Source organism: Chrysochloris asiatica, unplaced genomic scaffold, assembly GCF_000296735.1.
Source record: "Chrysochloris asiatica unplaced genomic scaffold, ChrAsi1.0 scaffold00094, whole genome shotgun sequence".
NCBI lineage: Eukaryota > Metazoa > Chordata > Mammalia > Afrosoricida > Chrysochloridae > Chrysochloris > Chrysochloris asiatica.
Genome location: NW_006408612.1, coordinates 11,215,359 through 11,236,513, shown reverse-complemented (window position 1 = coordinate 11,236,513; position 21,155 = coordinate 11,215,359). Strand labels below are relative to the sequence as shown.

The 21,155-nt window shown below is 38.2% G+C and overlaps 1 protein-coding gene across 5 annotated transcripts in view; it reads right to left on the bottom strand.

Annotated features, from left to right (window-relative positions):
* The window catches only part of OSBPL6 (oxysterol binding protein-like 6), a 133,018-nt gene that overhangs the window by 44,565 nt on the left and 67,298 nt on the right, over positions 1–21,155 (bottom strand). For 2 of the 5 annotated variants that reach the window (XM_006866686.1, XM_006866682.1), the window contains exons 4-10: positions 20,574–20,627; positions 19,354–19,467; positions 19,067–19,237; positions 15,530–15,662; positions 9,596–9,699; positions 8,937–9,029; positions 4,610–4,684 (exon numbers count right to left, since the gene is read on the bottom strand). In XM_006866686.1, coding sequence (XP_006866748.1) covers positions 4,610–4,684; positions 8,937–9,029; positions 9,596–9,699; positions 15,530–15,662; positions 19,067–19,237; positions 19,354–19,467; positions 20,574–20,627 — 744 coding nt within the window. The remainder of the gene's footprint in view (positions 1–4,609; positions 4,685–8,936; positions 9,030–9,595; positions 9,700–15,529; positions 15,663–19,066; positions 19,238–19,353; positions 19,468–20,573; positions 20,628–21,155) is intronic. The other 3 variants (XM_006866685.1, XM_006866683.1, XM_006866684.1) reach the window with 2 other exon arrangements.

The window sequence follows — 21,155 nt, the reverse complement described above, 5'->3', positions numbered from 1 at the left end:
TGGAAACTGTACAGAGATCAAGAGGCAATTGTTCACACAGAACAAGGGGAAATCGAATGGTTTGAATCAGGAAGGGTGTGTGCCAGGACTGCATTCTTTTACCATACTTTTTCAATCAGTATGCTAAGCAAATAACCTGAGAAACTGGTTAATATGAAGAAGTATGTGACATCAGGAGTGGAGGAATTAATAACCTGTGGTATATAGATGACACATCCTTGCTTCTTGAAAGTGAAGAGGACTTAAAATACTACTGATGAAGATCAAAGACCACAGCCCTTAGTGGTTTCACCTCAGTGTAAAGAAAACAAAAATATTCAAACTGGACCAATTGTCCATTTAATGATAAATGGACAAAAGATCGAAGACTTCATTTTGCATGGATCCACAATCAATACTCAGGGAAGACGCAGTGAAGAAATCAAACGATGTTTTGCATTTGCAAATCTGTTACACAAGACCTCTTTAAAGTGTTCAAGAGCAAAGATGTTAGTTTGAGGACTAGGTGCACCTGATCCAACCCATTGTATTTTCAATAGTCTTTTATGCATGTCAAAAGTTAGACAATGAATAAGGGAGACCATAATAACTGATGCATCTGAATTACGGCGTTGGATAAGAATATTAAAAATTCCACAGACAACCATAAGAAGAAATAAATCTGTGTTGGAAGAAGTATAGCCATAATGCTCTTTAGAAATCAGGATGGCCAGATTTCGCCCCTAATACTTTGGACATGTGACCAGGAGGGACCAGTCCTTAGAGAAGGACATCATACTTGGCAAAGTGGAAGGTCAGTGAAAAAGAGGAAAACCCCCAAAGGAGATGGGCTGACACAGTGGCAGCAGCAATGGGCTTAAGCATAACAATTGTCAGGATGGAGCAGGACTGGACAGTGTTTTGATCTGTTGTGCACAGGGTCACTAGGAATCAGAACTGAATCGAAGCCACCTAACAACAACAACAAATGAAAATTCTGACTTCAACGTTGATAATGTTAAATATTGAAAGCGCACTCAGCCCATACCTTCTAGCAGATGCAAACAGGATCTGTGTGAGAGTTTGTGAAGACTAGGATGTTGTAGGGAGTTACCAGGATCCAAGGAAATGCTTAGACTAGTGAGTTTTCAGATTTAAGGTGGGGTTTTCTGATATAAGGAACAGCACAAACATTATGAGAAAAAGGAGGATGGGTATTTGATGAAGGGGGATGCAATGTGTTGAGGATCGTGGTCTGCGAATTTTATATGCACATGTTGTTGTTGTTAGGTGCCATTGAATTGGTGCCGATTCATAGTGACCTTATGTACAACAGAACGAAACGCTGCTCAATCGTGGGCCAACCTCAGTATTGTTGCCACGCTTGAGCCCATTGATGCTGTCACTTGGCCAATCCATCTCGCTGGGGTCTTCCTCTTTTACTCTGACCCTCCACCTTAGCAAACATGATATCCTTCTCCAGTGACTGGTCCCTCTTGACAATGTGTCCGAAGCATGAGAGATGAAGTTTGGCCATCTTGGCCTCCAAGGAACACTCTGGCTGCACTTCTTCTAACACAGATCTGTTGGTTGTAGGGGCAGCCCATGACACTTTCAGTATTCTCCTCCAATACCATAACTCAAAAGTATCAATTCTTCTACAGTCTTCCTTATTTACTGTCTAACTTTCATATGCATGAGGTTATTGAAAATACCATGGCTTGGGTCAGGTGCACCTTAGTCTTCAAGATGACATCTTTGCTTTTCAACACTTTAAATAGATCTTGTGCAGCAGATTTTCCTAATGCAATCCATCATTTGATCTCTTGACTGCTGCTTCTGTGAGTGTTGATAGTTGATCCAAGAAGAATGAAGTTCTTGACAACTTCAATCTTTTCTCCACTGATAAGAATGTTGTTTATTCAGCCAGTGGTGAGGATTTTTGTTTTCTTTACATTGAGATGCAATCCATACTGAAGGCTGTACTCTTTAATCTTCATCAGTAAATATTTCAAGTTCTCTTCACTTTCAGCCAGCAAGGTTGTATCATCTGCATATTGCAGGTTGTTAATGAGTCTTCCTCCAATTCTGATGCCTTGTTTTTCTTCATAGAACCCAGCTTCTCAGTTTATTTGCTCAGCATACAGGCTGAATAAGTATGGTGAAAGAATACAACCCTATTGTACACCTTTCTTAATTTTAAACTATCCAGTGTTCCCATGTTCTGTTCGAACAACTGCCTCTTGGTCCATATACAGATTCCTCATGAGCAGAATTAAGTGTTCTGGAATTCTCATACTTTACAATATTGTCCATAGCTTGTCATGATCCACACAATCAAAAGCCTTTGTGTAGTCAATAAATCACAGGTAAACATCTTTCTGATATTCTCTGCTTTCAGCCAAGATCCATCAAACACTAGCAATGATATCCCTCGTTCCATGGCCTCTTCTGAATCAGGCTTAAACCTCTGGAACAGCTTCACCTCTTTTACGCTCAATTTTAAAAACATAAATCCATTCTATTTGAATAGGTTCCAAATCCAGTTTTATTATATTTATTATATGTGCCTGCAATTTATTAAAGGAGCAGTGGAGAAACAGTCATTTTATTGCTTGTCATCTTTGAAATACGAAACGTGCATATTTTCATAAAATGACTGGCCTTTCCTATTCATGGAGAGACTGTCCTCCCTATAAAAGTCATTTGTATTTCTGGATTTTAAGAATGAAAAGAATATATTCTAAGATTTGTTTACCCTATCATACATGTACCTATTGTTAGAATCTACCACATCTCAGTGTCATGAACTTTACTCATCCACATGTGAACACATGCATACAACAGATAGTAATCATGACATCAGTTTCAATGTTTTTTTTTTTTCAAATGTTCTTAGGACTGTGAGTTTAAGAGTCTTTTCCTTAATAAATTCCAAGTAAGTGGTTCACTTCATAATCCATAGCAATTTTGCTTCTCAAACAACCCAGCTAAACATCCAGATACAAAGCAAGTCAATTACTAATCACCCAGCAGCCACCCTGGCGCCAGTCTCCAGCAATACAATCAAAAAGTCTTTACGTTCTTTATTCAGTAATTCCACTCTTCAAAATACTTCAGTGTTAGTAAGAACAAGACTGTTGTTAATTCATAAAATAGTATCTAACAGCTCCAAACTAACACCTCTGAGTGCTATGACCCATTGTTGTTGGTAAGTGTTGTTGAGTTGGTTCCAACCCATAGCAACACTGTTAAGGGTTTCTGAACTCAGTAGTCTGTATTAAAAATCAAAACCATAGGGTTTCATGATTCAGTAAGTACTATACTTTACATTTATTTAACAAGCAGTCCCTGTGCTTATTCTATTTTATATACATTCTTTATGGACAATTTGGAGTCCTGGTGTGATGTGGCAGTATAAGCACTGGACTGACTGCTAACGGCAAGGTTGGTGGTTCAAATCCATCAATCACTCCTCAGAAACCCTATACCGGGTCACTATGGGTTGGAATCAACTTAATGGCACTTAACAACAACAACAATGGACAATTTACTCTTCTAAATATTTTCTACTCAATTTTAAATTCTGGTTCACCAGCCTTACCCATTACAGCAGTTTCTCTATTTTCTTTATAGCCATTCTACTTTCTCTTTAAAAACACACATACACAACAAAACAAAACTCTAGCTAATGGCTGTTGTTGTTGTTAAGTGCTGCTGAGTTGGTTACGACCCATAGTAACCCTGTATAGGGTTTCCAAGGAGCGGCTGGTGAGCTTGATCCTCCAACCTTTTGTTCAAGTTGACTTTGCAGTGCAGCGCATTAACCCACAGTGCCAATGCCAGGACTCCACATACAGATTAAACACACGTTAATTTTGTTTACCTTTCCATACTATATTTTCTGATTTTCATTTTGATATTCTTTCCAGAAAACAACTTTCCCTTGCTAAGTGTAATTGTGGGGAGTGTGTTGTCTCATATGATAAGCAATGGACTATGAACTACAAGGTCAGTGGTTCCAGCCTACCAGCTGTTCCATAGGAGAAAGATAAGGCTTTCTGTTCACAAAAAGATGTACAGCCTCAGAAACTCTATATAGGGTCAATATGATGCAAAACTGACTCAATGGCACTTATCAACAAGAAGATGTGTAAGTTTGCTAGCTATTTGAAAACATCATTCAAATTCACCTTCTTACTGATTCTCATTTTTTAATTCTCACAACCTTTGGAAATAGTCACATTGCTACCTAAACAAAGCATAATGTATGTCCATAGTAACACGAGTTTTCTTAGAGAAGCAGAAATCAGATGTAAAGGTTCCAAAATCACTATGGCAGAAAAATAACAATACAATGTTCGGAAATTTCACACGGTAGGAGCTGTACTCAATCTTGCAATCTTGACTTTACATATTTCTTATATTGAGATCAGAAGAATTAGATTATGTAATAGTTCCCCATTGCTAGCATGAATACCCAAGAGCGCCCCCTGCTGTGCAAAGACCTCCAGAGAACATGCAAGGGCCCTGCCAACACAGAAGAGTGTGAGGCCTTAACAGGGGTAATGACATTTGTATACCGTTTGTCATCTTTATAAACTCCCCCTTGAGATGAAAATCCACTCACTGTTGTAGCCACTGCTGCCGCTAGCCTCTGACGGCGTCGAGTTGTGCTGAACTGGCCCTTCGCAGGTGGCCCTTCCTGACAGTGAATGGAAGAAGAGAAGGGAGGAGAAAACACGGGATGGGGAAGGGAAAGGGTAGGGCATGGGAGGATGAAAGATAATCAGACAAGGGAGTAGTGTTTTTAACTGAAGATGACTTTTTCTAAATTTTAGCATTTCTTCTGCCTGTGAGAATAGTTCACCATTCTCATCATGGGAACCCTATTTGCTAAACAGAACCCCTACCCTAAAAGGAGCTGGAGAGTTATGAAATGTCTGCAATTTAAAATAAATGTGCATACTGTTTTTATTGATGCAGTTTCGTGTTATATGAAGTCTTGTGGTAGCAGAGAAAAATAAATAAAAATTGATAAGATCATTTATGTGGGAAGGTTCAAAGGAAAAGCTTGTTGTTAGCCAGGCTAATTGGCTGCTATTGGCCGCTGGGGGTAAAAATAACAGGAGAGGTATTAGGAGCTGTCCACTCTCCCTCTTTATCTCTTACTGAAAAGTCGGATAGGATTCAACATTAGGAGTGGAGTTGGAGTTGGGATCTTCAGGTAAAGAATTTTTTAAGGAGACGCATGGAAACAATTTCAAGTCATTCAACGTGTTGGGGCAATTAAAGCCACATATCAACTATGTAAAGTAGAACCATAGCATTCATGTAATGCTGTGCACTTATGGATAAACATACACAAGAATCCCAGAGCCTCCTTTCATTTTTACGTTCCTTTTTTGATTGATGGGATTAAGAGTTAATGATATTTCCTCCTAACCACTGAACTCTGCTCCACCTGATCTGATTCTTCAAGGTTATGAGCATAATTTCATTTTCATTCAATTTAAATGTTCTTTCTTATGAGGCCCCCATCAGTTCAGATGGAGAGAAAACAGGATGACTTCTTTTTAGTCCTTTTGGGATGATAGAAAAATGCTTTTGGGTTCCTATATCTCCAGTTTTCTATATATTTTATAAATCACATTCACATTTCTTTTCCATCCTCACAAATCTTCTGTATACTTCTATGATTAACATACACATAGTTTTCTACAAATGTGCCCTTTATAGAATTTGAGTATCTGTGAGATATATAGGGCAGCTACCCATGAATGGCATGAGAGCTGCCACGGGGGACTTCTAGTTCTCGTCCCCTCAAACACCCATTCATGCTAATTCTAACATAGAAAGTCCAGCAGCTTTCTCTTCTACAGCAACTCCTTTATAATCATTCCTTCTATTTACGTCACAAACTGTAAAGGCATGGTGGTAATATTGCAATTTTATTAGAGAAAAATTTAAATTTAGATGACAGAGTCTTATTTTTAAAAGGCAATCCCCACAAAGCCTACTAGGACAAATGTTGCCTTCCGTGAGTTACAGGTTGGGTTCCTGAAGCCAACTACCCAATGGCTTCTAACAGAAGTCCATTCAGATCCAAAATTGAAACCTTACATTAAAAATCAGTAGTGCAATATAGGATTACATAAAACAAAAACCCAAATATCCAGTATAGTATATTTTCACTTTTTTGAGATCAGTTTTTAATTTTTTTAATCTATTTTCTTCCACCAAACCGACTCCACAACACATAACAACAACAACATTTCCTTCCACCATCACTACCATCACCAACAGGATGGATTCCTTAATACGCAATGAGCTATGATAATGGTTTTTACCACCCAGGTACTCCTAAAGTTATCGTGTGAAGTGTCATGGTGTCAGTTCCAATGCATAGTGACCCTATAGGGTTTTCAAGGAGCAGCTGCTGGGTTTGAACTGCTGACCTTGAGCTTCCCAGTCCAGTGCTGATTTTATAGTGCCACCCCAGAACTCCAAAGTTATCATAGAGAAGATGAAAAATGAACTCTTCACTACAAAGTCTCTTAGGTTGGCTAGGACAATGAATATCATCAGAGAAGATGTTTTAAGTAGTGACATGATTATGGGCTCAAAACAAATATTTAGCACAATTAGAATGGAGTCCACAATAGAAAAAAAATTTTTTTTAAATAGGGGTAGGGGTGGGGAGGGGCAGACCTACGTGGTAGAGTAGGAGAAGACAATGGGTATTTTTAGTCTACTACAGTAAAAATAAATGCTATGTCTTTCTAAAGGCAAATACTGATGAGTACAGATATTCAATGTTGGTCACATCATACCTGGTTAAACTTATGATTCCTTAGCTATGGGTACATGTTGAGGAAACTTTCAAGTAACTTCTGAGTAATCAAGAATGAGCATCCTAAGAAAACCTGCTGATTTCAATAGGCAGAAAGGGTCCAGGGATGGTACCAAATTCTACAGCACTCATCCCAATATATTTGTTTTACTAAAATAAATGAAAGTGAAGTTTCCCTATGAGTAGCTAATAGCTTACTACCACCCCTAAGTCTTGGTTCCTGGTGTGGCACTGTAGGATAAGCACTAGACTGCTAACTGCAAGGTCAACAGTTCAAACCCACCAGCCACTCCTCAGAAACTCTATACAGGGTCACTGTAAGTTGGCACGTAACAACAACACCGCTAAGTCTATCATATTTCTGCTTAGAAGTTGGAATCGAACCTCCGACTTTTTAAGGGGCAAAGTTTTCTTTGGGTGTGAAGATGAGATCATTTCAATTTCCATTATAAATTACTCAATTAGAACAGAAAGGCCATCTTGTTATTCTTTGGAAAAACAAAGGCAGAGCAAAGCAGCAAACAAAACAAGCCACTTAAAGATGTGGCAGGAATATGAGTGAAGAATATTTTCCTACTTTTTGAGTGATTTCTTTTGATGACTCAAAAGAAGCCTGTGACTAGGAGGTGGATTCACAATTGCACTGTTTCCTTCGGAAAAAACATGGAGTGCTGTAGGTATCAGGGTGGACCTTGTAGCTGCAGCAGGGAGGCCAGGGCACCACACTTAGACTTGCTGAGAACCACCCTGGTCAAGACAACAGCTGTGAACGAGACAGCTGTTCCATGGCAAAGCTGATAAATACAATATTGAAATAATATCTAACTACGAATAAACCAAGGGGCTTCAAAAAATTCATTGAAAAATGGGATGAAAAGATAGTAGAATTTTTCCATGAACTTTTCAAAGTACCCTTGTATGTGTTTATTTGATGCTAAGCTTCTCAATTATTTTATTTATAATGGTTCTTTTATCCTAGCTGCTATAACCATGAATACCATATTTAAAAACACAAAGCAAACCAGCTCAAAAAAATAAATGAAATTGCCAAAAGCAATTTTAGGTAATTTTCTTGTGAAATAATTTGGCACATTTGTCTCTGAAGCACTAATTTTATAAGAGTAGAAAATACACAAAATTAGATTGAACAAAACCCCCCACAAAATATGTATTCATTGAAGGTGGACATTCAAAATAAAAATTAAAGAAAAGCATGGCTCATCAGTGCTTATGAACGTTTATTTTCAAATCCATTAGATAAGCTAGGAAAGTAACAAAAGAGTTTGTTATTGACACATGCAGAAATATAATATAAAGAATATTATCAGTGCAGTCAGAATTAGAGGAGGATTATTTTGTTATTCAGAAGACATAGAAGAAAGATGACAAGCCATTCCTTTTATATTATAATGTAAATTGATTTATAATACAGTAAAAAGAAAAGCCAAGTCATGAATCTAATTTTTATGGTTCAGGACAAGGGTCTATTATAATATCAAGCTAGCATGGGAACAGTAGAGATTCTAGTTTAAAGGTAAAAAAGTAATATGATCTACGATCTATGACATATCATTGTCCTACAATAACACAAAGGACTCTTACTTTAGTACAGTTTAAAATTGTACATTTAAAATCGATAATTTATTTCAAATAACTTTCAACCAACTTTATCATAAGGCATTATAACTTTAGTTTGAATTTTAAAATGATTGTTGATGGCCAAATAATATTTGTTTTTGAAGAATCATAGAGTTTTAGAGTTGAAAGGAAATTCAGAGATTATCAAATGAGCACAATCAGCTAACCCAGGAGCAAATGGAAGCCCAAACAGTTGTACTGAAATGCATGAAATTATACCATCTGGAAGTGACAGTGATAAGACTAAACCCTAGATATGTTGATTTTTAATCTAAGGCACTCCTACCCCTATTCTTGAAAGATAAAAGTTTTGACAAAGCTGACTCTTGAACTCATTTTAAATATCAGCATAGGCTTTAAGCTGCTCTCTCAAGTTAACTCCCATGGACTGATGGATGCATATACTGACTAATATTTTTTTTTAAAGTATATAAAAACATGAATGAAGGAAACGAAAAGTCTGTACCTGCAGTTGTATTTTTGTATCTTTGCTGACGCTTTTTGTTCTCCATCGTCTTGTGACCCGCTTGTCTTTCTTTGAAATATCTACACAGTTAGCCTACATTACACAAATAGTTATAAGCAATAAAGTACTGTTAAATTCATACAGATGATATAAGTACAGAGAGAGCATAGCAAGTTAGTAAAGACAATTGTTAGAAACCTATAAGCAAATCATCCAGGTGTGATGCAAAGCAGGCATTATAAGCAAAGGCAAGAACTTAATTACAAAACACATTTTGCTCTTATACAAAATGGAAAAGTTCTTAGAGAACTTCAGCAATTTTTTCTTCTCCTATGTGAATGGATGGTAATTCTGAGTATCTAAATTGTATCCTTAAATTATCATTTCTACTGCAACACAAAAATAGAAAAATGATTCAGACATGTATTTCTTCTAGTTACCTTGAATTTCAATGAAAACATTTAAAAATAGTTAAATGAATTAACCCAGTGACACCAAGATTCAAAAATATTATAAATAACTCCAGAATATAAATGAATCTGTTCTACAGTTATTTCCCTTTAAAGGGTACCTTAGTTATTCATAGAAAAATCCAGTAAAAGTTGCAAGTTTATATTTTCAATCACTCAACCCGTAGCGGTAGTATGATAGTATGTTACCTGCATGTCAGTAAAGTTAGGTGCCGACTGGGTTCTCTGCAGGATTTCCAAATTTTGAAGGAGTTTACTAAGTTCCACAAGGTTTGACTGGCAGTGTGCAAGGTCTAATAAAAATCAGAAATAGAAATGCATTAGAACTGGGTGGTGGATGTGGTAAAACCACTGATTATTGATGATAATTTTTTCAAAGTACACTCTTACAGAATCTACCGGCTACCAGTATGGTTGTTGTTGAGTGCCATGGAGTTGGTTCTGACTCATAGTGAGCCTGTTTAGGGTTTTCAAGGAGCAGTTGGTGAATGTGAACCACCAACCTTAGGGTTCAAACCGACCTTGTGGTCAAGTGCTTAACCTATAGCACCACACAAGGACTCCTATTCATATATTGCTGGTGTTGTAAAGTGCTGTGGAATCAGTCCCGACTCACAGAGATCCTGTGTAGGGTTTCAAGGCACAGCTGGTGGGTTTGAACTGCTGACCTTGTGGTTTGCAGTCCATTGCTGATCCTATAACACCACACCAGAAATTCCCTTATTAGTACTGACAGCCATTAAAATCTACATCAAATTGTGTGTGCTCACTTCTCTAATCAGAGACGCAGACTGCTTCATCTTTGTCCCAGGGAGGGGCTAGTGGGTCCAAACCACTGAGTTTTTGGTTAATAGTACAACACTTAACACACTGCACCACCAGGGGTCTTAGTACAGAGAACCATTAAAAATCTAAATCTCATTGTGTGCATTCACTTTCCTGCTGGGAAGGTCACAGTCATATGAGACGCATACTAACAAGAAGTTCAGCAGCCCTGGTTTTAGCCTTGGAACCTGTTTACTGCTCCTACTAAAACGCAACTTGAGTGGAGTTCAAAGTCAAGTTCAGAAGAATAGGAAGGGATTCATAACCATTTAGCTACAATTCAGCTCACTAACAAAAGTGCAATGAGTTATTTCTTTCAAATCTATTGGCGACACTAAACAACGATTCTCAAAGTGTGGTTCCCAGTCTAGCAACAAGCATATCACATGGGAACTTGTCAGGGAAGCATAATCTCAGACCCCACTGAATCAGAAACTCTGGTATAAGGTCCAGCACCCTGTGTTTAATAAATTCTCTATTCTCAACTTGGCCCTGAAGATGGTGACATGATTTTCTATCACATAAAATAAGCAGTATATTAACTCATCTCCTTTCAAAGCATCATTCCACCTTAGATCAGTATAAGCTAATCAAAACAAAAAAAGACAGTCCAAGCAGACTAGAGGTGTTGATGATAAAATTACATTAGTTTAAAGAAAATAGATATTTTGACGAATTATATTTACTAATTACTTAATAAAAGTTATACTAGTAGAATTAAAAAAGTGTACTATTACTAAATTAACAACCGTTAAAACATATATTAAATGAGAAAAAGATAATAATGATTATGTTTGATGTTTTAAATGTTTGATCATTTAGTCTTGAAAGTTTTAATAGTGAGAATGGTCTTCAGTAGGTCTATATTTGTTAGACTCTGCTTAGATTTAGAAATGAAAAAGAGAAAACTTCACTGCAAGTTTATCAGTCAATGTATGGTAATTCTGCGGCTGACTGAATTAACACCTTTGCTAACTTATCAGTTCTAACCCCCTTTTGTTGTTGTGTAGTGCCATTGGGCCAGTGCTGACTCAGCATACCTGTTTAGGGTTTCCAAGGAACAGTTTGTAGGTTTGAACCACTGACCTTGTGAATGGCAGTCCAGTGCTTATCCTACAGTGCCATTCCAGGACGCCTCTAACTCCCTACTGTGTAAAATTAGTCAAATTATGTAAACCTTAGAAATGAAGTAGTAGTTTAAGAAGATTGCAGAGGACATCAAATTCATTCTTATTGAACGAAAAAGACTTAATATTACTTTTGACTTTTACTATTCTGATGTATGTAGAAGACGACTTTAAAAGATCCACAAAATAAAATTAGAAGTCACCCTTTAAAAAGGATTGACCTTTAGGATGTGAAATTAATCAGTCGAGAATACTGAATTAGTATTACTCCGTTACGAGAACATGTCTTTTAGGCATGTGATTATTTTTCACGTGTACTCTTATGAACAGATTGCAAAAGGGTAGGTTTATCAATGTCTATTACATTGTAAAGTGGATGTTCTTATTTTCGTGGCCTGTTGACCTGGCCAAAACAAGGAGTTGGATAAGGCTCTGCTGTCATCCATAAGGTTTTCATTGACTAATTTTTGGAAGTAGATTAGTAAGCCTTTTTTCCAGGTTTTTGTTTAGAAACTGATAAAACCTGTCCACTACGGGTGACCCTACTGGCACTTGACATACTGGCAGCATAGCTTCAAGTGTCAAAAATTTAACCCTTCTCTAGCAGAGCAGAACTTTGTAAGTGAACTTGATTCAAGGCAAAGGAGCCAAAACTAAGAGTTGTTGTCGTCTAAGTGCTGTTGAAATCGTTCCGACCCACAGTGATCCTGTATAGGGTTTCCAAGGAGCTACTGGTGAGCTTGAATTGCTGACCTTGCAGTTCAAACCAACTTTGCAGTCTAGCGCATCAACCCACAGTGCCACACCAAGACTCCAAACCAAGAGGTAAGAGGCATCAATTTACTTTACACCTTGAGCCACAATTTCCTCATTTCTTAAGCGGTGACACTAATATTGACATTACCTACCTTCCTCATTTAAAAGTAGCTTCTGAGGGGACAGGTGAGAAAGTTCTATGGAAATCAGAAATAACCTTTAAGCAGTAGTAATCATGTTGTAGTACTGTAGGGTAAGCACTAGACTGCTAAACACGAGGTCTGCAATTTAAATCCACTAGCTGTTCCTGAGAAATCCTACACAGAGTTGCTATGAGTTGGAACTGACTCAATGGAACTTAACAATAACAGCAACAACAATCCTACTGTGTCTAATCACACTGTATTTAGAGTTTTACCTTGGAGTAGGCCATACCATCCCTCATTACTTTCAGCATATCAAATATGGAAGCAATAAAATCCTTGACAGTCTTTCACTTGTTGCCTAAGTTCGGACTGCATATAAGGATCATGAAGATGTATCCATGATAATAACAATATCTTAAAAAAGGGAAATCTCTGGAATTCATTAAAATAACATTGAATCTAATATTAGAATCTGAACAAAAACAAAAATTAGGCTAAGAAAGGACTGTCTAGATTTGTTTTTAAATAAAAGCTAAATATTAGAAAGTTAAATATCAAATGGTTTACTTTGTTTTCTCGTCATGCTCTGTCTTGTTCCAAATAGAAACATGTCATCCAACTGTGGAATGGTTAAATAAATTACAGTATATTCATAGCCATTCATTCATTCATTCAATCTCATTGTTTGGGAGGAAATGTGTACCCCGCACAATTTTAAGCACAGGAAATATAGAGATCAGATAAGATTTACAGAGTTAACATTCAGGTGAAAGAAAATAAAAAGAATCCTAATGATACAATAAACAATCTGTATATTGAACTATAAGGTGCTTTGGTGGCTTACATAGTGGCTTACGACTTGGGCTGCTAACAGCACAAGGTCAGCTGCTCCACAGGAGGAAGACGAGGCTTTCTGCACTTGTAAACATTTACAGCCTCTGAAACCCTACACAGGTTGATAAAAGTTGGAACCAATTCCATGGGACACAGCCACCACCACCAGTATAATTGAACTATTATGTACCTATTTTTAAATTATGGCATACTATATATATATATATATGTTGTTGTTAAGTGCCATTGAGTCAGTTCCTATTCACAGCAACCCTGTATAGGGTTTCTGAGTAGCTGCTGGTGAACTTGAACCAATGACCTTGCAGTTCAAACCAACTTTGCAATCCAGTGCATTAACCCACAGCGTCACACCAGGATGCCAAGCTATAATATATAACAGGACATAAATGCTCCAAGTCCCAAACAATCACTTAGATAATTGAGATTATCTGATATAAGTCTACTTCTATGAATGTTGCTGTTGAATCGATTCCAACTCATAGTGGCCCTGTATAGGGTTTCTGAAGAGCGCCTAGTATGAACTGGTGACATTGCAGTTCAAATTGACCTTGCAGTCCGGTGATTATCTACAGTGCCACACTAGCCATTTTAAGTATCAGAGTTATAATTTAGATATATTATGGGTTCACTAGGATGTTACATGATGAGCTTTTGAAATGGAACCAGTCTCAATACTGGGGACAAATGATCAGCACAGCCAAAACACAAGTGCCATGAGAGTTTAGTAAAGTAAAATTTGAGCTTATCAGGTTATATTTCAAAGAGAGTGGAATTGACCCCAGGTCTGGAAGACCGATGGAAAACATTCAACAAAAGAAGGATAGCGAGGACACCCCAAAAAAGGACAACCTGTGTGCAGGCATGAAGGTAGGGATGTGCAAATATGTTCACGAGAGCAATCAAGCTTAGTTGGGCTAGGGACTCTCTTCAAGGAACCCATGAAGGTAATGTTGGAAGAAGAACAAGTTGGATTAAAACACTTTAAGCCTGGATGCTAAGTGGACTGAGTAGCTTAAACTAACTCCCAAGAGTGATGGTGATTCATGGAAGGGTTTTTTGCATATTATCTATTTTAATACCAATATCAATCTTGAGGGAGAATTAAACAATGAAAAAAGAAATGTCTTTGGGGTAAGTTAAATGTGCATTGGCTGCCATCCCTCTATGGCAGTCTGTTCACCATGGCAGCTGGGTGATATTGGGTAAACTCCTTTATCTCCATGTACCTCCCTTATCTGCAAATGGGAAATAATGGCAATACTGCACTGAATCCTGGAATAGAATAAAAAGGCAGGACCGAGGCCACCAGGTAGAGAAAACAGGATGGGAAAAGGATGATCACTCCCCCAAGACTGGAGAAAGAGCATACCGGGGATGGGGCTGAGAGGTATTTTGAAGTCGAGGGAGAGATAGCAGTGTATCAAAGCCCATGTCTACTCATTGGATCAGATGAATGGATACCATTCAAATGAATGCTCTCAATCTTTTTCAGCAACAGAAGCAGTGAGATTACATGCCAATCTATGGAAGTTATATAGGAGAGGCCGAGATACCTACAGCCACTGTTAAGGCAAACCTGCAGAGTTTTAGCTACATGAGGTTTGGCTTCTTTCCTCAACCCAAATTTAATATATAGTTGGCCTTTGAACAACACAGGTTTTTGAAGGCAGAATGAATTGCCAAAACTATTATCCTGAGATAGTCTTTAAACCTTAAGACAAAACTATGCCCTGAAGTCTTCTTATAACCAAACAAAAGTTTAGCATAACTAGTAAAGAATGTCTGCCCTGAGCATTGTGCTCTGTTAAGATCTATCCATATGGGACCAAAGTGATGCCAGTAACTCAAAAGGATAGGAACCTTAGGGGACAGTGAGCTTATGTTTATGGGGGACACACAACCATACATACTCAAAAAAGTAGGGTGAAGAATGCCACCATTGTCACTGGAATTATACATGTAGAAACTATTGAGTTGGTGTTATGTTTTACCATCTATATTCTCAACAACAACAGCAAAAGGAAGCACCATCCAGGAGGCAGCAGTGTTAGGGACCTAAGGACGAGGCCAAGGGAGTCAAGGACTGTGGGCAGAAGCCAGCACTCACTCCTGTGTATGACTGCCCTGGGGTCCTGGTGTGGCAGACAGAGAGGACTGATAATGAGATGAAGTGAGAAGGTTGAACTGGGTGAAACTCAGGATAAAGGCATAAATCAGATTTAGTGTGAAGGAAAACTAACAGGTAGGAAGTCTGAGTCAGAGGATGGAGCTGACCTATAAAAACAAGAAAATGGAAAGGTCAAGGCAATCAAGAGGGATGGAGTAAAGGGACAACACCCACAATCCACCTCTCTCTCTCTCTCTTGTTTTCCTTTTCTGCATACTGTCACAGCCTTCCCTGGGATGGAACTAACCTTCTGCACACCTGTCCATTTCTTCCGAGTCCTGTAGCCATGCTGCCACTTTACTCTGGCCCGTGGTGCATGTTGCCGGAAGGCTATTGCTGCATGGTAAAGGAGACTGCCATGGGAAACTGTTTGGTTGCACCTACAACACATAAAACCTCTATGAGTATATGGTTACACTAAGCAGAAATAGTACATGGAAATGATTTTAAAAACATACAGGTATTCTCATCGAAACATTAAAAAAGAAAGGCTACCCAAAGTGGGGTGTGTGTGTGTGTGTGGTGGCTACAAAGGCAAGAAGTGACTGGCTTACATGCTTTCAAGAGGGAACCTAGATCCAGAGGGCATGGAGAAAGGAAGAATCTCCATTGTGTAATATCCAATCTGTCTAGGCAGGGCTGATGAAAGGAAATGCAGATAGGTCTCTTGTGATACGATAGTGAATAATTGTTATCAGGACTGACTGTGAGGGATGGAAAAGGAGGGGAGTAATTGACTTTGCAGTCTAGGAGCGGAGGTCCCTGGGACCATCAAGGGAGAAGAGCGGAGAGCAGAACCCTACCCAGAGAAGCAGTGACGCCAGAGATGAAGGCAGAGACGATGATGTGGAAAGATGGAGCAGCTGGGGACTTTAGACCAAGAGGGAGAGGGGCTGTGTGCTGATGACCGGGTGGGGTAGTGGGGGCAGGCTTGCAGGGTATACTCTGTGGTTGGTTGATGATGCATGGAGGGGATTGTAACCATGGCAATGAAATGATACATGATAGGATGAATGTAAAACTAACGTTCTCCCATGTAAACTATCACATAATTCACAATAAAACATTAAAAACAAAGGGCACACTAAATATGGAAGAATACTCTTGGCTTAATGTGGCTTGAGGTGCTTGGTGAAACCAAAATATAAAAGCACCAGGATTAATATGAGGAATGAAGTCAAAATAACTACATTGGCATTAAGTTGCTATCACCATCATTTAATGAAGGGGACATTCAAGTATGTAGTACCTCAGAGTCACCAAGGTGATATTTAAATTATACAGTAAGTTGGACTTGATACAGCCATTACAGTACTCTCACTCATGATAAAGTAAAGTTCTCTAAACACTTATACGATCAGATCAAGCTCTCAACAACCATCTGAGACTCCTAAATACATTATCTACCAGCAGGAAATCTTACAATTCTTGGAACACATATTAGAATTTATAATATTTTAGAAGGCAGTGTGGGGAAGTTACTATTATCTGTAGCTGATAGACTTTCCATTAAAGAGGTCTTAAGTGAAAGACCCTAACCTAATGTGATATGAAGCAGTAAATACTCAGTGAAAAAGGAGACACTTATTTTCTAAGAAGCCGAGGCAAATTAAAAAATCTGTGTTTGACTTTAACATTCAATTGCAACTGATTATGTCTCTTCGAAATCATTATGAAGTGACAGATGCACAAATTTAGCAAACCCTGACACACTTACTACCCACACAGGGCCACAAACCAACTAACATTCAGAAGTCCCATAATTTGATATTTAGAATGCAAGCAAAGTGATAAAAAGTTCTTTCCACTCTTTATGCGTTCTGATAAATGTAAGAGAAATCTTTCACTGAGTAGAATCTTGTAGTTATGTCATTTGGAACCAGAGCAATAGCTCTTTTATGAAAATCAGAGTTGAAGAGCATTCTTATTCCAAGGAAAACAGTGGGGAGGATTTGGTTTTAGTTCCTTTTCTCTGATATTATCCAAGTTGTTTAAGAAACAACACTAGGAATGGAAATAATCTATCTTCTATCAATATTCTTTGCCAAAGATGCAGGGAGGAGCTGGTGAAATCCAATAATTAAACATTTGTAGTTATAAGAGACCCATTGGAGATACATTTCTCATTTAATTTGGTCTAACTCTGGAAATCTATTCTGGTTTTTGTTGCAAACATAGCAGGCTCAGAGAAAACAGGGGACTACCTTGGGCATGGTGAAATGGGTGAACTGGTACATGCCATCTCTTCCTAAACCCCTCAGCCCTGGCTCATTCCTATTCATTTTAAAGTGGTTTGCATTAGGGTGAACCCAACACCCTATCTCTAGGTGAAAGAGAATTAAACAGGCACAGTACTGACAACCAGAATGAAAAACAATCCTATAATGATTGAGAGCCGTGTGAGATACAATTAATGAGATTCAACAAAAATTACTAAGAAATTTCCATTGAAGGAACTCTGGTGATGCTGTGGATTAAGCGTTGGGCTGCTAATCACATGGTTGGTGGTTCAAACCCACCAGCTGCTCCACAGGAGAGAGATTAGACTGTCTGCTTTTGCATCTACAAGATTTACAGCATCAGAAACTCTGAGGCTATTCTACTCAGTTCCATAGGGTTGCTGTAAGTCAGAATCAGCTTAATAAGTAATTTCTATTGAAGATAGTAATCTGATTTGCAGTTACTCCATGAGATGTTTTGCCGCCTTGCAAAGGAAACCTGCATATATGTGTTACATACATTCTTGTGTAAGTCAACAGAGAAAAGCAGAATCTGCATCCACACATTCTTGAACCCAAATCTCATGGCAGCTCGTTCCCTTGCAGCTGTCTCTAGTCTCAATTTCAGGTGCCAAGTATGAAGCTGGAACACCCCTGGGTGCAATGTGACAATATTTGAAAAACTGTAATTATTGAATCAAAGTCGGAAATAGCTGTCTCCTAGCCTGCTGTCATCACCTTGACTTGTTAACAGGCATCAGCTGTAGCTTTTCAGCATCATAAAGACTGAACTCTCATCACAGACTAAAGAACAACTTCAGCCTCTGCTAGTTACTTTGGCAGCTGATAGAATGGAAAGGGTGTTGAGTTTGGAAATAGAGACATGGGCAAAGATTCCAACTCTCCTATTTAATGGCTATGTAACTTCTGGACACATTATTTATTCTCTCTAGGCTTCAGCTAATATTAGAAATGCACGAATGTCAAATACCTACCATTTGTTGTTTTTGTTGTTGTTAAGTACTGTCAAGTTGGTTCCAACCTGTATAGGGTTTCTGAGGAGCAAATGGCAGATTTGAATTACTGACCTTGTGGTTCAAGCTGACCTTGTAGTCCAGTGCTTTATTCCACAGCGTCATACCAGGACAACCAACATTCATTTGGGCTACTATTTATACTATTGTCTTATTTGCTAGCTTTCTCACACTAAATTCACAGGCAATTCGCTGTCTCTTTAGGTCATGGGTACATAACAGCTCAAGCCGGAAAAGCAAGTTTCATTTTCAAAACTTTGGGGTCTCAGTTCTTTATTACCACCCAGGAAGGTGCTGATTATGACCTAATATTCCTACAAAGTCACATAAAATTATACATAGAAAGGAAAAATAACCATTAATTCTCTTGGTGATTCACATTTGTCTAATCTATTCTTGTGACTAACTTCGATGCTGAATGTCACTGTTGTTTGCTGAGTGACAGTTTACAATTCCTTCTAGTTTTCCAAATGAGATTCAGGTATATATTTGTATAACTTTCTAAACCACGTTCATAGAACAAACTCATACCTTTCCATCCACAATGGAGACATTTGTAGCTGGTGAGGATTCAGCTGTGGAGGTTGAAGGAAATATGTGAAAACTAGCATCTCTTGGAGACCTCACAATTTCATTCTGACGATACAATCGATGATGGCGCAATTTGGAGACCCATGCATCAAACCAGTCTTGGGATTTTACCTAAAACCAGGACCAAGAGGAGAAAGTAATTGGGAAACCAACTTCCTGATTATCACTGACACCCCCAAGTGATTGCCCTTGATAACGGCAGAGAAACAGCTGAAAAGTGATTTCACCTTCAAATGATAGATGTGCTCTTCTGTGTCAAGGTCTATTCTCCGAGCCTTCTTTTTAATTGACATGACCGAGAGGCCCACGTCGATGCTCCCATGAACTTTCCCTTTTTGAATCTAAAATCAAAACACTAGTCAACAGACCGGAGGGATGTATTACAGATTAGTTAAGTTTCTATGTGTATGTGACCTCAATGTAATCTTTAACATATCTCGGGATCAGAATACGACACTTCCTTTAAAAAAAAGAGGAAATGTTAATCTAAGGATAACTGAAGTTTCAACAGCTGCACAACAGTTTCAAAAAGCAAGACTATTCATCTCTTATTCCTAATTTTGGCATAACCTATAGTGTCAATTCTTCATAAATATAGGTTGCAGAGTTTATAACCACAAAATGACATCTTTAGTGGTTCCTAAAATAACAATAGCCAATTTTTGACTCACAACCCCGAACATCCTCAAGTAATCAACTGGTAAACAGCTGTTGGGGTACAAGTGGACAGCTGGGACCAGAGAAAAGGGACAGCAGACTGTTGCTTGTAGCTGTACCCTTCTGACCAAAGACACACAGCTGATTCAAAGACAGGGATGGGGACAAAACCTACATTTGAGTCCTCTGATCTTTTCCCTACACCACAGTGATAGCAATGAAGGAAATTTCTACTTTTGTATGCAAACAACTGCTTCTTACATGAAAGACAAATAATTTGAAATAACTTTAATGAGTTGGGATTTCTAAGAAATTCGGATGTATGAAATAGAAACGAAGCTCAGAAGACAGGTTTTAAAAGAACATCATCAAGAACAAAAATTGCTTTAAATTTCCAAAAAAAAAAAAAAAAAAAGCATGCCAAGCACAGTTTACTGAGAGATGCAGAAAACAACTATTTGGGTTTTCTCTTCAAGAGAAAGGGCCATATTCTAAGTGCATCACTTTTAGGGTGTAAGTTTCGACACAATAGTCGAAAATCAAAACTTTAATTTATGGAAACTCATTCAGCGTAAGCTCTCATCAGTTTAAGATGGTACATTAGGTTTGACTATAAACATAAACCATGCCTTGTACGAAACATGGAGGTTTAGTAGCTTGTTAAATGTTATAAGGTATAGAAATGCACAGAGCTGGTAGCTACAGCGTAAGGCTTGTACAATTATGGTATTTACTCACTTCAAGTAGAGTTCTAAATGAGTCTTTGATAAAGATCCTGTGTGCTACTTACATCAAGAGGTGCCTTTGAATACTTTAACATTCCATTATCCAGGACAAAAAAGCGCTGCAAGAACCAAACAATCCACAGTTATGATCTGTCTTTTGATTTATAGATAACATTCACAAATGTGGGTCTAGCACTGCTGGACATTCAGTAATCAATGTTTAATTGTTTTAATGCATGTGGATCTAGTGCACCTGGATAAAGAGTTGTTGTTATGTGCTGTGGAGTCAGTTCTGACTCATAGCGACCCTGTACAGGGTTTCTGAGGCTGTAAATCTTTACAGGAGCAGAAAGCCTCATCTTTCTCCCGCAGAACTGCTGATAGTTTTGAACTGCTGACCGTGAGATTCGTAACCACTACACTATAGGAGCTCCTTTTGGATCAAGAGACTGGAGCTTTATTTCTATACTGCTAACCTAGTTTGGCTCTTTTTCACACATAATCCAATGGGAAGGCCCCTCAAACTGTAGTTTTTCTCAACAGGGAGGGATTCTTCTGAGCTGCAAACAAGATCTTCTGAATTAACCACATTGGGATATTTCTCAATCTGAGAAACATGAGAACAGATAAAATTAAAAACCTAAATG